We start from the raw sequence: 17,218 nt of genomic DNA on the forward strand, positions 1-17,218 counted from the left end.
GGTCACAGGCCTCCAGTCCAAAAAGCAACCCTCCACCATTACATTCTGTCTCCTGCCATTAAGCCAATTACGCATCCAATTGGCAAGCTCACCCTGAATCCCCTAACTTCACTAATTAATCTACCATGTGGAACCTTGTCAAAGGCTTCACTAAAATCCAAATAAACATCTACTGCTCTGCTATCAACCACCTATTTGGTAACTTGCTCAAAAAATTCAATGAAGCTTGTGAGACACAACTTTCCTCACACTAAATTATACTGACTATTCTTAATCAATTTTTGCCTCTCTAAATGTCCATAAATCCTATCTTTTATACTCACCTTCAACAAGTTACCCTCAAGTGAAGTCAAACTCACAGGTCGATAGTTCCCTGATTTCTCCTTACAATCTTTCTTAAACAAAGGTACAACATTAGCCACCCTCCAGTCATCAGGCACCTCACCCATAGTTATAGATGATGCAAATATTTCTGCAAGGGGTCTCTTAATTTCCTCCCTACGTTAGATCAGGTACTGGAGATTTATCCACCTTTATGTTCTCTAAGACCTCCTATACATCCTCTTCTGTAATATGAACTGTTTTAAAACATCAAAGTTTATTTGTCTACATTCTCTAGAGTTCATTCTTTCTCCACAATAAAAACTGATGTGAAATATTCATTTAATATCTCTTCCATCTTTTGGGGTTCAACACAAAGACGACCCTCCTTGATCTTTCAGAGGCTCTACCCACTCTCTAGTTACCTTCTTGCTCTTACTGTATTTGTAGAGTTGCTTTCGATTATCCTAAACCTTGTCTATCAATGCCGTCTTATATTCTCTTTTTGCTTTCATGATTTCACTCTTAAGAATGCCTCTACACTCTTTATATTAATTAAGAGATTCAATTGAACCAAGTTGTCTATATCCAAAATAAAATTTTCTTTTATTCTTGACTCAATATGTTTGTTCATCCACTGTTCCTTAATCATACCAGCCTTACCCTTCACTCTAACAGGAACAAATGCCTCCAATCTCACCATTACACTCTTGAAAGCCTCCCACTTGTCAGATGTTCTTTTACCTGCAAACAGTCTACTCCAATCAACTGTTGAAAGTTCTTGTCTCGTACCATTAAAATTTGCCTTACTCCAATTAAAAACTTTAATTTTTATGGAAGGCTTATCCTTTTCCATAAACATTTTGAAATGAATAGAATTATGATCGCTAGACCCAAACTGTTCCCCTACTATTACTTCCATCACCTTCCCTGCATTACTGCCCCCAAAAAAGTCTACTTTTGCTCCTTCTCTAATAGGAGCATCCAGATGTTGATAAAGAAAATTTTCTTGAACACATTTGACAAAGTCTTCACTATACAAGACTTTAACACTATGGTAGTCCCAGTCAATGTTTGGAAAATTAAAATCCCCCATTATTATAACCTTGTTATGCTTACATATGTCAGAGATCTCCCTACATATGTTTCTCAATTTCTCTCTTACTACTGGGGGGTCGTGGGGGGGGGGTCTATAGTTAATCCCATCAATATGATATTTCCTCTCTTTTTTATAATTTCTACCCATATACTTTCACTGGACAATTTTGCAGAAATACTTCTCTAGTTACAGCAGTAATGTATTCCTTAATCAAAAACGCCACCCCCTCCTCCTTTCTTGCCTCCTTTTCTATCCTTCCTATAGCATCTACAGCCTGAAACATTGAGCTGCCACTCTTGTCCATCTCTCAGCCAAGTTTCTGTAATAGATATGACAACTTAATTCCATGTTCTTAAACATGCCCTGAGTTCATCAGCCTTACCTGGAAGATTCCTTGCACGAACTAACTACAATTTAGTGGGCGGTATGGTAGCTCAGTGGTTAACACTGCTGCCTCACAGCGCCAGGGGCCCAGGTTTGATTCCCACCTCAGGTGACTGTCAGTATGGAGTGTGCATATTCTCCCCATGTCTGCGTGGGTTTCCTCCGAGTGCTTTGGTTTCCTCCCACAGTCCAAAGATGTGCAGGTCAGGTGAGTTGGCCATGTTAAATTGACCATAGTGTTAAGTGCATTCGTCAGGGGTAAATATAGGGTAGGGGAATGGGTCTAGGTTGGTTACTATTCGGAGGGTTGGTGTGGACTCGTTGGGCCAAAGGGCCTATTTCCATACTGTAGGCAACCTAATCCCCCTTCATCAGTTCCAAAAAGTGAATACATATTTGGTAGAGGAATAACCACTGGAGACTTTTGAACTACCTTTCTACCTTTCCTGACAGTCACCCATCTATCTGACTGATCCTGCTGGGTAATAACTTTTCTAAATCTACTAGCCATCTCACTCTGTACCTTATATATGGCCTTAATAACTTTAAGCGTTAAAAAAAGGATGTTTCAATAACACCTTATATGTAAAGTAAGCCTTTCATTATTTAAAAAAAATGTTAAAATGGGAAAAAAATTTATAAATAAGATCAACCACTTAGCTGATTAACTGAATAAAAATAATTCCCCTTCAATAAATTCCTTGAAGAAAAAAAATCTTCTCCAGAACTGACCGCATGTAGGACTCTCCGGAATGAAAACACAACTCCTTATTTTAAAGGAAACCGATTTCTTCAACAACAAAAAATACTGCAATATTAAAAGTTTTTGAATTAAGAATAAAAACAAACATGAGCCATTCTCTGTAGATCCTTAAAAAATGTTTGTTTGTTTAAAAACGCAGTCCACTTGGAAAAAAATTGCAATTTCTTTCGTTTGGTTCTTTTGGTTTTTTTTGTTTGAATGTTACTAAAACAAAATGGGAAAAAAACATTATACGATAAACCATAACGACTATAATAACTGTTAAAAAAATCTATAGTAAATCTTTCATTAAAGCTGCAATACCCATGCTGCTCCTCAGTCATAAGTCCTATTGATGTAAACGATTCCATGGAACTAGCTTGGATAAAAAAGCAAGGGAGTTTATCCTGTGTGCTTTCCGATATTAATCCCTCAACTATCATCTGAAGTAAAATGGTGTGTTCATGATGACATTCATGTTTGTGGGAGTTTGCTGGGTGTAAATTGACTGCCTTACAACAGTATTTCACTGCTGCAAAGCACTTTGGGATTCCTGAGACTGTAAAATCACTACACAGAGATATCTCACAAACTGCACTAAAGATGAACAATTCGTCAATCAATCAGTCTTTGGTGGTGATGTTGAGGGAAGATAATCAATCACAATACCAGGAGGCCCTAATCTTCATGAAGTCATGCTTTGGCATGTATTCTATCACCCTGTGTGTTAGTTAACTAATGATAAGGAACCTCAGGACAGTAATGAAAGAAGCATAAAATTCAAAGTACAAGTGGACTGCACACAATTAATTAACTCAACAGACTTGTTTAAATAGAAGGAAGTGTTTTCATTTTACCCACATTTTTTTGGAATGCTTGATGCCACCACTGGATGCCAAACATGTAAGAAATCCAGATTCTGCCTCCAATATCTTTGACAGGCCACAGAGATATCATGGAACCACAAGTGCTACTAACACTTTTACATCATCATCCATGCCACTTTCCAAAATGTAGTTTGGGTAGAATTCCTTCACTGTCACTAACGTGTGCCAAAGAGTGAACTTCATAAACCATAAAATAACAGCAAACATCAGAGCTGGGAAGGGAAGACCAGAGTGGCAAAGGCTATTTTCATCTTCACAGCTTGCTGAAGTAATCAAACTAAATTTAATCCACACACTCAAAAGCTGACTAGGGGCTAGGCGCATGTTATTGGAATAAAAATGTTCTTGTCAAGCTATCCAGACATGAGTACATCACTAGCAAAACTAAGGGTCAGAAGAATTTATGAAAATTCATTTTAAAACTTGATACATTTTTCCTCCAAATGCTGCAGTTCTGATTTCTGACATCATGAACTGCAACAGAAGTAGCACAACAATAAAGGGATAGGGTCTCTTTAAGGACTGCCAATGAACTGCTCTCCTACACAGCCAATTACTTTCTCATGTCTGTCAGTCAAAGAAAAAATGACTGAACCCATTAGATCAAACCTTTGCCACTGCTCATAATGCACCTCTTAGGCCTCATTAATCTGAGTCAGCGGCACACAGCCAGCGGTGCTCAACAAGGCAATGAGAGCCTCCCCCACACCCCACGTGAGTCCTCTCATCTCCGAAAACAGTGCTAATCAAGCTATCCTTATTACCCGACTCACTGTCATGTGAACAGCATTCACTCCTAACTGCTCTCATTACGGGCCCATCTTCAGAGACGTCTGACTGGAAAGAAAGTCTGATCGCATTAATATTCATGACAATAATTAGTATTCTAGGTCACTGAATATTCATGCTATTATTTTGGTTTTATGGGTTGGACAAAGTCCTTACTGTCAGCGTAGAGGGGACATGCATTCTCGGGCTTTTATAGATCAAAATTCTGTCACGTTCATGTGCAGCATGAAAACCTTGTTACGTGACACTGGCAGCTTGCTGACCAAAAGTTTACATCTTTGAAGTTTACAACTGTGATAAATGAATTTATCAGATGAAACAAAAAAATTAACAAGGCAATTATAATTCCTGTTAAGCTGCACAGAACTGGCATATGTGGTTTGCACTCTTTACTTGCAGAAACGCTATCTATATAAAAGATTTGCAGGTTTACTGATCTCACACAAATAAATATAAATAAGTTAATGATGTCCTGGAGGGTTTTGAAAGAAATTTACGAGAGGTTTCAGATTAATGTCAGCAAGATGATTAATAGTCAAAACACGTCTGCAAATGCCTTCTTTATGCCTCAATTCAAGATTTGCTAAAAAAAACAATTTGATCAACTGATTTTAAGGGGCTTGAGAAATAAATTAGTCCATCTCAGGTACCAAAGAGAAAAGAATTGATACATTCCATCAAGAAAGAAATATATTAAAAATTGGAAGCTGTTAGACTCGAAACGGGTATTTTAGAATCACAGAAGTGTGCACTTCCCTCTAATTACTGCAACTAACTATATATCACATGTCACAGAACATTATTCTACTGAGCTATTTTACGCTATATCAATCCAGTTTTCTCTATTCCTCTCCTGAAGATGCTGACTCACACTGTGATTCCACAGGCACTGGTTCCAAGTTTCTGTCTCCTTGGGTGCCACAATCTTGTGTATGTGAACTCAGCAAATACCAGTATACTACCTTTCCCTCAACTGAGGTGGTTGGTCTATTAAACAAAAACATATATTCTTGAAACGGTATCAAAGTTTATCAAGTTAGACATTATTTTTCTTTAACCCTTTGATTTCTACAAGCAGTTCTGCTAGCTGATGTACTTTTTGGACTCAAACATAGCATTACATATTTTTGACTCAAACTTCTGCCTTTTCTACTATGTTCTGGACAGTTCTTAATGATAAAAAGGAAATTTGACTTCTGAGGAAGAGTCATGTTGGACTTGGAATGTTAACTCTGTTTCTGTTTCCACAGATACTGACAGACCTGCTGAATTTCTCCAGTACTTTGTGTTTGCTTCCAATTTGACTTCTGATGCCTTCTAACAAAATTGACCTGGCATATTTAAACTACTACTGTATCAAGTCTATCGACAGGATAAAGTGAGCACTTCGCCAAGGCTTCTTAAGGAGCAGCTTGTGGCTTAGCGGTGACCTTGTAGAGGTTTATAAAATCATGAGGGGCATGGATAGGATAAATAGACAAAGTTTTTCCCTGGGGCGGGGGAGTCCAGAACTAGGCTTAAGGTGAGAGGGGAAAGATATAAAAGGAACCCAAGAGGCAACTTTTCATGCAGAGGATGGTGTGTGTATGGAATGAGCTGCCAGAGGAAGTGGTGGAGGCTGGTGTAATTGCAGTATTTAAAAGGCATCTGGATAGGTATATGAATAGGAAGGGTTTGGAGGGATATGGACCAAATGCTGGTATATGGGACTAGATTAGGTTAGGATATCTGGTCAGCATAGACAAGTTGGACCAAAGTGCATGTTTCCATGCGGTACATCTCTATGACTCTATAGCCGAGAACGGCAAGGGCCACAGATATATGAAAACACTGCAACCTGCAAGATCCTCTCCAAGTCGCACAGCATTCTCATTCGAGCTGAGTCAAAATTCTAGATTTCCTTTCCTAACAGCATTGACTGCATATTCACCAGAGGAAACGCAGCAGTTCACAATGGCTCATCATTGACTTCTCAAGAGCAATTCAAGGTTGCAACAAATGCCGAGAATCACTATTTTTTAAAAAGTGCTGTCTGCAATGAGTTCTTACAATTCATATGCTTAATAGGTTTTGAAAAGTAACCTAACCGGTGGACATCTAAAAATGAAAGAATTGCATTTATATAGAGCTTTTCACAACCACTGTGTGTTCTAAAAGAGCTCTAAAACAAATGAAGAATTTTTAATGTGCAGTCACTGTTGCAGTATATGCAACATGGAAATTAATTTGTGCAGGGCAAACTCCCACCATCAGCAACGTGCCCAGGTTTCTTTTTACGTAATGGTGATTGAGGGGGAAGGGTCAACCAGGATATCAGAAATAACTCTCCAGCTGTTGAAAATAAGGCCATGATATTTTTTCTACACTGACTTGAGAGTGCAGGTGAGGCATTGGTTTATTGTCACATTGGAATGACAGCAACACAGCAGTGCATCGCCTCCTTGATGTCACACTGAAGTGTCAACACTGCATCCTATGTTCAAGCCCTTAAATGGGCCTTGAACGTGGATCACTGTGGCACAGAGGCAAGGCTGCCACTAACTGAGCCACAGTTGAAAATTAATAAAGTAATAAAGTAATGGTTCGGCAGTTCTTAGAGAAAATACATTCTTGTTCAATACTTATTGTACAAATGTTGACTTTGTTAGGGATGGGGTTCAGTCTACTTTGAATTCAGAGTTCTGTTTATTTCCTCAAGAAAAGTCTAAACCATCCAACAGTTAATAATAAAGGGCAAAGTTTAATTTGCATGGTTTTTACTTGAAGTAGCAGATCGCTCAAGTGAAACAATGTTGAACAAAAAACACAGGACATGTTCACATCTCCTGAAAGAACAAGAAATAAGAGAGGAGGCTGCATCATTTTCAATGAATATTATTTCCTCCAAAATAGTGTGCTTCCCCCATATACTGTACAAATACATAAAATAGTTAAGGATAGCCACCCTTAAACCATGGTAAAAACAATGATTGCAGATTCTGGATTAGAGTGGTGCTGGAAAAGCACAGCAGTTCAGGCAGCATCTGAGGAGCAAAAGCCCTTCAGGAATAGAGGCAGAGTGCCTGAAGGGTGGAGAGATAAATGAAAGGAGGGTGGGGGGGGGGGTGGGGAGAACGTAGCATGGAGTACAATAGGTGAATAGGGGTGGGGATGAAGGTGATAGGCCAGGAGGAGGGTGGAGTGTATAGGTGGAAAGGAAGATAGGCAGGTAGGACAAGTCATGGGGACAGTGCTGAGCTGGAAGTTTGGAACTGGTGTGAGGTGGGGTAAGGGGAAATGAGGAAACTGGTGAAGTCCACATTGATGCCCTGGGGTTGAAGTGTTCCGACACGGAAGATGAAGCGTTCTTCCTCCAGGCGTCGGATGTTGAGATAGCGGCGGTGAAGGAGGCCCAGGACCTCCATGCCCTTGGCAGAGTGGGAGGGGGAGTTGAAATGTAGGGCCACAGGGTGGTGTGATTGATTGGTGCGGGTGTCCCAGAGATTTTCCCCAAAACGCTCTGCTAGGAGGCGTCCAGCCTCCCCAATGTAGAGGTGACCGCATCGGGAGCAACGGATACATTAAATATATTGGTGGATGTGCAGGTAAAACTTTGATGGATGTGGAAAGCTCCTTTGGGACCTTGGATGGAGACGAGGGAGGAGGTGTGGACACAGGTTTTGCAATTCCTGCGATGGCAGGGGAAGATGCCAGGACGGGAGGGTGGGTTGTTGGGGTGGTGTGGACCTGACCAGGTAGTCATGGAGGGAACGGTCTTTGCGGAAGGCAGAAAGGGTTGGGGAGGGAAATATATCCCTGGTGGTGGGGTCCGTTTGGAGGTGGCAGAATTGTCGATGGATGATTTGGTTTATGCGAAGGTTGGTAGGGTGGAAGGTGAGCACCAGGGGGGTTTTGTCCTTGGTACGGTTGGAGGGGTGGGGTCTGAGAGCCGAGGTGTGGGATGTGGATGAGAAGCGTTGGAGGGCATCTTTAACCACCCTTAAACCATGGACCAATTCCATGCATAAATATACACCAAATGTGAATTAAACACAATGATTTGTCAAGGGCTTACTTGGAGGGATCATCATCATTTTCTTTGCTCCTATCTTCACAATGTTTTTCTTTGAGCAGCCTCTCATTCTGAGTAAAATATTAAAGGCCTATTTGTGTTGTGCCTGCTTAATTCAGAACACAGTGCATTGGTTTGTCAAAGATTTCAACGTTAACTCAAGCTTTACCACCATCCTGCATTCTCCCCAAACAATTCATCTGCTGTATCTAAGCTCTAGCAGGAATGCATGCGCCACGATAGCTTTAAGGATAACAACAAACAGACTTTATTTTCTTAAGGTCATTTTATCCAATGGTTGGGATGCAGGACACCTCAAGTGAAAATTCAACAAACTTTTGGCACCTTGAATCACACTTTTTAAACGCATTTGTGTAATGGCTTAATGTATTGATTAAACCTTTTATTTTCAATGGGATAACAAATGTAGTATTGCGCAATTGAGAGATTACAGAAATCCATCGGTGTGCCTCGATAATAAGAAATTAAAGCCCCAAGTCAGTGATCAAGCTCACTAATCTGCATTAACAACTTTTCTCAAGCCCCTTTTGAAACAACCGGGAAAAAATATGTTCCTTTTGGGTGGGGGGGGCGGGGGGGGGGGGGGAGAACAGTAGTTGTTCTAATTTCACTGTGTCAACCTCTAGACAAGAAAGAGTATCTGATACAAGAAGTACTTGTGTTCCCACATTTAATTTGCTAATTATCTTTGACTTAGCCTTCTCTATTCTCCTCACAATTCACAGGCAGCTGTCTCAGTAACTGATGCAGCAATGTGCCAGCCGCTTTAGTGGGACAGATCGCTTTGCTGCTTCATTAGCTGCACAACTGGCTGGGAATCACACAAAACAGAGTAAAAGAGAACTTTACATTAGCTTCAAATTGTACCATACTAAGTAAGCTGACTAGTGTCATATTACTAAGAGCACCTATACATGAACAGAAGAGCTGGTCTCCACTTCGGAACGGACTCAAGCCTGGTCCCTAGTTATTCAGTGCAAACATCATGTCCTGTGTGCACTTCAGGACTATAACAGACATGCGAGCAATTTCCAGTGGCTAATTTCCCTGAGATCACGCTGCATTACTCACCTGGGTTCTGCGTAATGTGCAAATTGCTTAGGTCTTTGGGCAGACCATTTGTTTTAGGACTAGAGAGAGGTGCACAGGCCGAGGTGGCACGAGGGGGCCGCTTTCCAGGAACCTTGACTGTAGTTCGAAGGAGATCAATCTCTTTTCCATGGACATTCTGCATGTAATCCTAGGTACAGACATACAAGCATTTTTAGAATGTGTCTCCTAAATAAAACAGTAAAATGAAGTAGTACAAAGTGGATTTCCATATCTTCCGGAAATCTTTAATTGCAAGACAAAATATACTGTTATCACCACATTTGATGTTACCATTAACATACATGAAATCAAAATCTTTTTGTTCAGATTGCACAGGTTTTTAAAAGTAAAATCAAATAACTTTAACATATAGATAAAACAAGTTTGTTTTTAAAAAAACTCTTGAGTTTAAAATACTTTTTATTTTATATTAACTCATTTTATTCCCATTAAACTGTCAGGAAACTAACACGAGATATTTGAAAACATCAAGTCCCAGTTATTGCGTGTGTGACAGAATCAGAAATTCAAGACAGTTCGTCCTGGTTTTCATGTGCAAATGCTGTCTCTACAATTAATTGTGTCAGTTGTGTCCCAAGTACTGATCAGAACAGAAAGATCTTAACAAGACACAAGGGCAATTCAGACCAAAGTACTCAAACAACTCTTAACAAGTCACTGGAGACTACTTGATGCAAGTCTCCACAAGTGTGGTCCTTGCAGACCTCTGCCCCATAACAGCTTGAAAAGAGTAATTGCAACCCATTTGCATTTATTGCTGTTCATCAACCCCAAAAAGCGTAACTGGGAGGGCCTCTGGGCCATTGCTCCTCTCACAAAGCATCAATAAACTAGGTGACCGGGTGCTCAAATCCACCCTCTTTGCTCCTATGCTGCCGCTTGTTTTTACACTGGGCTCCTAATTATGTTGCATCTATTGCCATCCACTTAATTAGCTGCATTAATGTGATTTCTTTTCACATAGTCAAGCAATTAAGAGCTATGATTGAGTTTCATTCAATTAGCCTCAACAAACATGCTAATTGATGCCCCAGATGCAAATGAGGTGCGATGAGGGAAACCTGCTAGCGATCCGCGATTCTGTCACAAAACCACAGCTCTCTAAGCACTGACAGGGCGACAGCATCAGTTCAGATACCTCCAGCGCAGCCGCTTGCGACTTCCAATGCACAATAAACTGGTGTCTTGCTAATTGTCGCTGCCGTTTATGAACAAGTTATTGAGGAAAACAGACACCGTGCATTTTTAGATCCAAAGAATGAAGAATTCCCTCACACTTCTAAATAAGACAGCAGACCTGGACTGTTGAACAAATCTGCCTTTTAAAAAGGACAGATGTTCCAGTCTCTTCTAGGGCACAGACAGGTCTCAGACAAAGGCAGTACATACAGCAGCCACAAACATTTTGACCAAAATCTCTACAACAGTGACACAGAATTTGTTAAATGTAATCGTATTGTAAAACCTAAGTTGAGTACAAATTATTTGAACAGCCTGAGCAACTGGCAGCACTACTGTGCTCTGATTCCATCTAAACATGCCAAGATTCTCCAGTCAGAGACTTAATGTTGCAAATGTTGCCCTCTCTGAGCAATGATGCAAAGTATTAGACCTTGACCATTGTTCATAATGACATGCAGCAACACCCCAACAACAATTATGATACAAAGTGAGGACATATTAACAGCAGTCAGGGAACAATAAGACAAAGAACACTGAATAAAAGGAGCTGCTATTTGAGCTTCATTCTCTGAATAAAATGGAAACCTGAACCTTACTGGCAAATGTTTGCAGAGTTCAGTAGAATAACTACGTTTCTCTGCTGGGATACTTATGTATACTTATTTACACGTCCACACACAAACACACACACACACACCAAACAGAACCAGATGAGAACATATATTCATCCGTCAAGAAGAAACATTTCAGAGTGGACATCATAAAATGAGAGAAATTCTTAGTGAGCATTGCCTAATGGATCTATCAATGATTTGCAATTTCACATGCTGCTTTGTGAAATGGCAATATGCATTTCTGTTGGGTTCAGTGAAGCAAGATTGCAATTTATTCTATGGCCTGTGCCCCTCAATTCTTCAAGGAGTGGGGATCCAATATTCAAGGTACAGCAATACATTCTCACCAACACTTTCCATTTTATCAGCCAATGGCACAGGGCAACAGATAAAAGATGCTTCAAGTGATAGTGATCTAGAGTTTGCAGTTTTCCACCACTACCTTGTCCTTGAAAGTGCAGATCTGTGGGTTGAGATTAAGTGGAAAGATTTGCCAAATGTTGCCTAGCTCAATGCAATAGTAGGAAGGTACAGACGATATAGAACAACTTGACAGTACAAATGCAAATATTTCTGCATGCAAAAACAAATCTTGTTCCACAACCTTGGGATGCCCCAGAAGTACTTCACAGCTGAAGGACTCTTGAAGTGCATTTACAGTGGCATTTCATGCAAATATGGAGTATGGACACAGAAAAGCACCATAAACAGCAAAGTAATAAAGACCAGACCATCAGTTTTCACTTAATAATATTAGCTGAGATAAATACCTGCCTGGGCCCTGGAAAAAAATTATATCAGTTTTTCAGCAGTTAATGACAATGGATCTTTTGCATCACCAGAGAGGGCAGATGTTTACTGAGGTAGGTGTGTGGGGGTGCCGGATGGAATTGGTGAAATCCCAAGGGGGATGAGATGGACACAATATTTGTGATAAATTTATAATCAAATCTGACTGCACAGACAACTTTCACTCCCTGCCTTCTAATGTACTTCAGAAAAAAAACTTGATATTAAGATTCTTTTTCTTTCTATCACAAAAACCATTATCTTTTTTTCATGTGTCCTAGCAAATAATTATAAAAGAAACATCTCATTAAAGTTACTGATGAAATGACCTGGTCAAAATCACAGTACTGCTCGTGGATTGTTGCTGTGCAGAAACTGACTGCCACTATGTCTCCCACAAGAAACAGTGACTGCAATTCAAAACATAGCTCATTGGCTCCAACAAACTTTGGGAAATCCTAAGGTTGTGAAAGACACAAGAAAAATACAAGCTCACTTTTGACCAACAGTAATGAAATCCCAGTTGTCAATAATGTAATGTGATTCATCGTGCGATTTCCTTCCTCCCTTTTGTTCATTGGGAGGGGAACAATGGACAACTCTTCTAACATCATCAAATTGATGTTCTAACTATATCTAACAGAATATGTAGTACCAGGGCAATGGTGCTGGTCCTTCAGCACAGCTTGCTGATGAACTGAAATGTACTACTGGAGGTATCTGAAACAAAACTTACCCAGAATGGTCTGGCATCTTTTCTGAAGTTAAAAGCAAGATGAGAAGATGAGCATAGTTCATGATTTGGCATAATGGTTTGATTGGTAATTGTCTACTTTGTACGGGATGAAAGGCAAAGAATAGCATTTTATACAGCATTTTCCCAAACTGTTTTAGAACTAGTGAACTGCAGATAAAATGGAATTTTGTGTTATATCTCAAGAAATGCAATAACCAACTGGTGCACAGAAGGTTCTCACAAACAATGAGACAATTATCAGATAATCAATTTTAGCAAAATCTGGTGATGGATAAGCACTCAGACTTTCACTTTCAACTCAGGGTGTAGGTGAGGCCTCAGTTTAACATCCTGTGAAAGACCACACCTCCAACAGTCCAACAAGTGCCCAACACCTTGTAGTCTTATGCCCACAACTTTATTGGCTCTGATGAAAGAGCAATATCCATTTGACCATAACCTTCTGTAATTGTAAGTTTATCAGGAATCAATGGCTTCATATTAGAAAAGCAAAAGCTGGTAGCATGGAAGTGAAAGCAATCTTTTAAGGAGCAGTCTCTAGGCATCCAATTTACATTTGTAGAAATTGCTGATAGTTCATCCAAAGTCTGCCTGCCTGGTGCAAAAACCAAACAGATGCGAGTCCCATTTCTAAATGGGTTTTCAAACAATGCAATTTCTCCCTGTGATCTTGGTTGGTGATTTCCCTAATGTAACAGAAAATCTTCATCAATAATATTTTTATCTCCCCCACCAGCTTCCTTAATTGTCTGGTAACTGAAATTATACTTAACAATCTAATTGTGTGGACCTTCGGGTGTCATTAACAATTAAACAACTCAAATTAAGGAATGCACTAATTGGGAAGCCAGGACAGTTGGCTCTCTCATTCTCATATAAGCAGCAAATACTAGAGGTGACTTAACATTGCTGACACATTTGTGCATTTTATCTTCACAGCAGCTCAGTTTGAGCTGTGCACAGCATTATGTCATTCATGAAGTTAGTGTTACTTAACTTTTTGAAGTTAAATACTTGAAGGTACATTGTTGTGAACAGTGTACACAAAGAACAGACAAGTGGGACTGACTGCATAACTCTTCCAAAGGATCAGAACCACTACATTGGGTAAAATGCCCTTCTTTTGTGCTGTTTTATTCGGCTTTCAAAAAAAAACTACATTTTAAAAAAATGAGAACTCCTGGTAGCAATCAGTTGCTCCCTTGTTTATTTTACCTCTCCACTTCCAACTAATAACACTCGCAAATGTGGGATGTTCAAGCGTTTGGAATCATGGTAGGATAGTTATAATTTAACATAATTTCCAAAGTGGTTCTTATTACTGGTCTCACTGAGAAACTGAGTGCTGTTTCAACATTATTAGAATGTATAATTCAATTAGTGGGGAGCTTTCTGGATTGAGGACTCTTGGGTCAAAATCTGCAGTGGGACTACGTGGCTGCAGTTACTGTTCGGCACCAATGAACACGTGCTGTGCAGGTATATCTGTGTCGGTGCACACTTGGCTGTGACTGAAGGTGGGAAATAGCACAGTGCTTCATCAGCTTGCCTGTGGTCATATATATACATTGGAGGTGTCAGAAATAACACCTGCATTCAGTTGTGTACAGGTATTGGTAATTTCAGCCACTTAAAGGCACTGGTGTGACAGTGGTTCCAGCTGTGTACAGGCATCAATGCAGCAGTGATTCAAAGCTGTGTAATAGTGAGGTTGCAGTTGTTTCAGTGTTGATGTGATAGTAATTCCGGCTGTGTACAGATGTTGCCGTGTCTAATCAGACCTTGTGTAAAGTGATGATGTGGCAGTGATCATAGTAGTTTATAGGTGTGGCTGTGACAGTGGCCAGAGTTGATATTGATTGGATAGAATCCAAGTATAGCAAGGACAGGGAATGGACTGATGACAGTCAGTATATTCCTGGTGTGATATACCTCAACTAAATGTGATGACAAGGTTTCCGGAAGGGATGATCAACCCACTATTGCCTGTTCTGTACCCCATTGGAACTTCCTCCCAAGCAGTATAGAGTTCAGGGTCATATGTGTTTAACCGTGGTACAGCTTGTATTGATAACAGCAATCAGAGTTCAATTGTAATTGGGGGTGTACTTCTGCATCACAGTTTGCTGGGAAGTGAAAATAGAGGTAAAGAGAGATGGCCATGCTACAATGATTTCAGACATTGTTCAGTGAGTCATTTGCTTCTCTCTGAATCACAAGGTGATGGGTTTAGGACTCACTTCAGAGACTTGAGAATATATTCTAGGACTCTGAGTTCCAAACCTTACTCTACTGTGACCCCATTTTGAAGCTTTTCAAACAACCCCTTCTTTGGGAAAAAAACACTTGAGAGCAGAGTAGAATAGAAAAGCCTTTATTGTCACATATACTCAATGAATATAGTGAAAAGTTTATCCATTGCCAATTACAGCACCGACTTTGATGCAGAAGTATCTAGGCACAGCTCCTTTAGTTATAAGGCTTTAGATAATAAAGAAATAAAATTCTTTAAAAGAATAAAAGTTCATTACAGCAGATCACTCTGGGATGTACCTTCCAGTCTGCACTGGGCCCTGGCTTCACACTGTGCTGGCAACATGCCATGAGGTCACTGCACCAGGCTGGGAGGTCACCATGCCACACTGAGGGGAGGCCGCTCTGCCAGGCTGGGAGATTGTCATGCCATGCTGGGAGACCAGGAGCTCAACATGCCAGGATGGGAGGCTGCTGTGGGAGACCAGGTGGATGCCACATTACTCTAGAAGATGATTATGCAAAGCTGCTGCACTAGGCCCCCAGAAACAGGGGCTGTCACCAGAGGCCAGGAATTGTTGCTCACTCCCGGAGGTCAGTAATCAAAGAAAGAAAAGCCAAGAGGAAGAAAAAGAGATAGAATTAGCGGAGAAGACGAGTTCTGGCTGGAGGGTGAGTGTGGATGGATTGGTGGGGGTGGAGCATTGTGGTGACCATTGCTGCCTTGGAACCTGTGACTCCAACATTTCAGCTCACAAACCCACTTAAGTCACAACCTCCACTTTGGGAAGCCCTAATCGAGGGAGTACTGTGCTAATGGAAGCATCATCTTTCCATTGAGACATTAAGCTAAGCTACACTCATCCTCTCAAGTGAGCATAAAAGAACCATGGCTTTTTTATAAAAAAGAGCAGGTGAGTTCTCTACAGACTTCTGATTAACATTTATCCATGAAATAACATCAATAAAACATAGATCATCTCTATGGTCACATTGCTGTTGGTAGGAACTTCCTGTGCATAAATTGATCCCCATGGTTTGGACATTACAACACCTCAAGTAGTATTTCATGGGTTGTGAAGTGCTTGGGGACATCCTACAGAAGCACATACCTTTCTTTCTTTTACAAAGAAAAGAGAACTGGCTTAAGAAAAGGCAAACTAACCATATCTATAAGTGGTCTTATCTTTTTTCGATTAAAAGAGCCACCCCGCACGCCCCCCCCGCCCCCTAAAAGAGGCTTTTCAAAGCCATGTCGTAAGTGTCATGTTTGCAAAGAGAAGTTATATTCAAGAGGGTGAGGGTGAGATGCACAGTCATTACAGAATGAGACACAAGGACAATTGACTGTTTCAGGCTGTAGAGATAGCTACCAAAAGTGGGGATTGGTTATCGTTAAAGTAGATTGTTAATTCCAAAGAAAATTCTGTAGACTGAACAAATTGCAAAGCAACATGTACAAGTAGGGTCAAAGTGTGTACAGCAATGCACCATACTGCATAATACCTCACATAAAAATACTTCAGTAAACAATGCCACCATGAATTATTGCAGCCAGAAGGGAATGAATATCTACTGAAAAGAAACTTCAAAGATATAACAACTACTACAAGTAAAACAACAGCTGGTTTGGACAGTGATTGGGACCAATTTCCCAAAAAAACTTTAAAGCTTTTTTCAGTTATAATCAAGGCAAACAGTGTCTGGAAAAGATGCAAAACAAGCTGCCGACCTGTGAAAAGCTGTCCAGGTTCCCGTTGCTTCTGGAGTTCAAAGGCATAATACACAAAGCCTGCAGCTAATGTGAAGCAGCGCTAATTTTAAAGGCATAAAATGCTATAAACTGGCCTTGAGGGCAGATAGCTTCGAAGCTAGTTGCACCCAAATAAGACATGGTTCATTTAATTCACAGCTTAACCTAATGTAACAATCAGCTACATTTTGCCTAAAGTTGCAGCAGGGAAATAGCCAATACTGTGCAGCCAGATTGTTTTTGATAGACAATACTTCAATCTGACAGGCATATAATGTAAACAGCAGTGCCCAAAATAAAAGCAATCAAATTCAAAATCACACAGCTTGCTTGTATTGTTTTACTTATTGACAGTTTTCATGTTCATAGCACTCCTGATTAGATCATGTCATCTGAATGAACCTGTTACCTGAACAAACCTGCCCTTTGAACAAAACCATCAGCCCAACTGATCCATCACCTA

At 40.3% G+C, this 17,218-nt stretch overlaps 1 protein-coding gene across 4 annotated transcripts in view; it reads right to left on the reverse strand.

Moving 5' to 3' along the window:
* Window positions 1-17,218, reverse strand: part of agap1 (ArfGAP with GTPase domain, ankyrin repeat and PH domain 1) — a 788,284-nt gene that overhangs the window by 193,804 nt on the left and 577,262 nt on the right. For all 4 annotated transcript variants that reach the window (XM_060827602.1, XM_060827601.1, XM_060827600.1 and 1 more), the window contains exon 11: window positions 9,366-9,534. In XM_060827602.1, coding sequence (XP_060683585.1) covers window positions 9,366-9,534 — 169 coding nt within the window. The remainder of the gene's footprint in view (window positions 1-9,365; window positions 9,535-17,218) is intronic.

This window comes from Hemiscyllium ocellatum, chromosome 7 (assembly GCF_020745735.1).
Source record: "Hemiscyllium ocellatum isolate sHemOce1 chromosome 7, sHemOce1.pat.X.cur, whole genome shotgun sequence".
NCBI classification, from domain to species: domain Eukaryota; kingdom Metazoa; phylum Chordata; class Chondrichthyes; order Orectolobiformes; family Hemiscylliidae; genus Hemiscyllium; species Hemiscyllium ocellatum.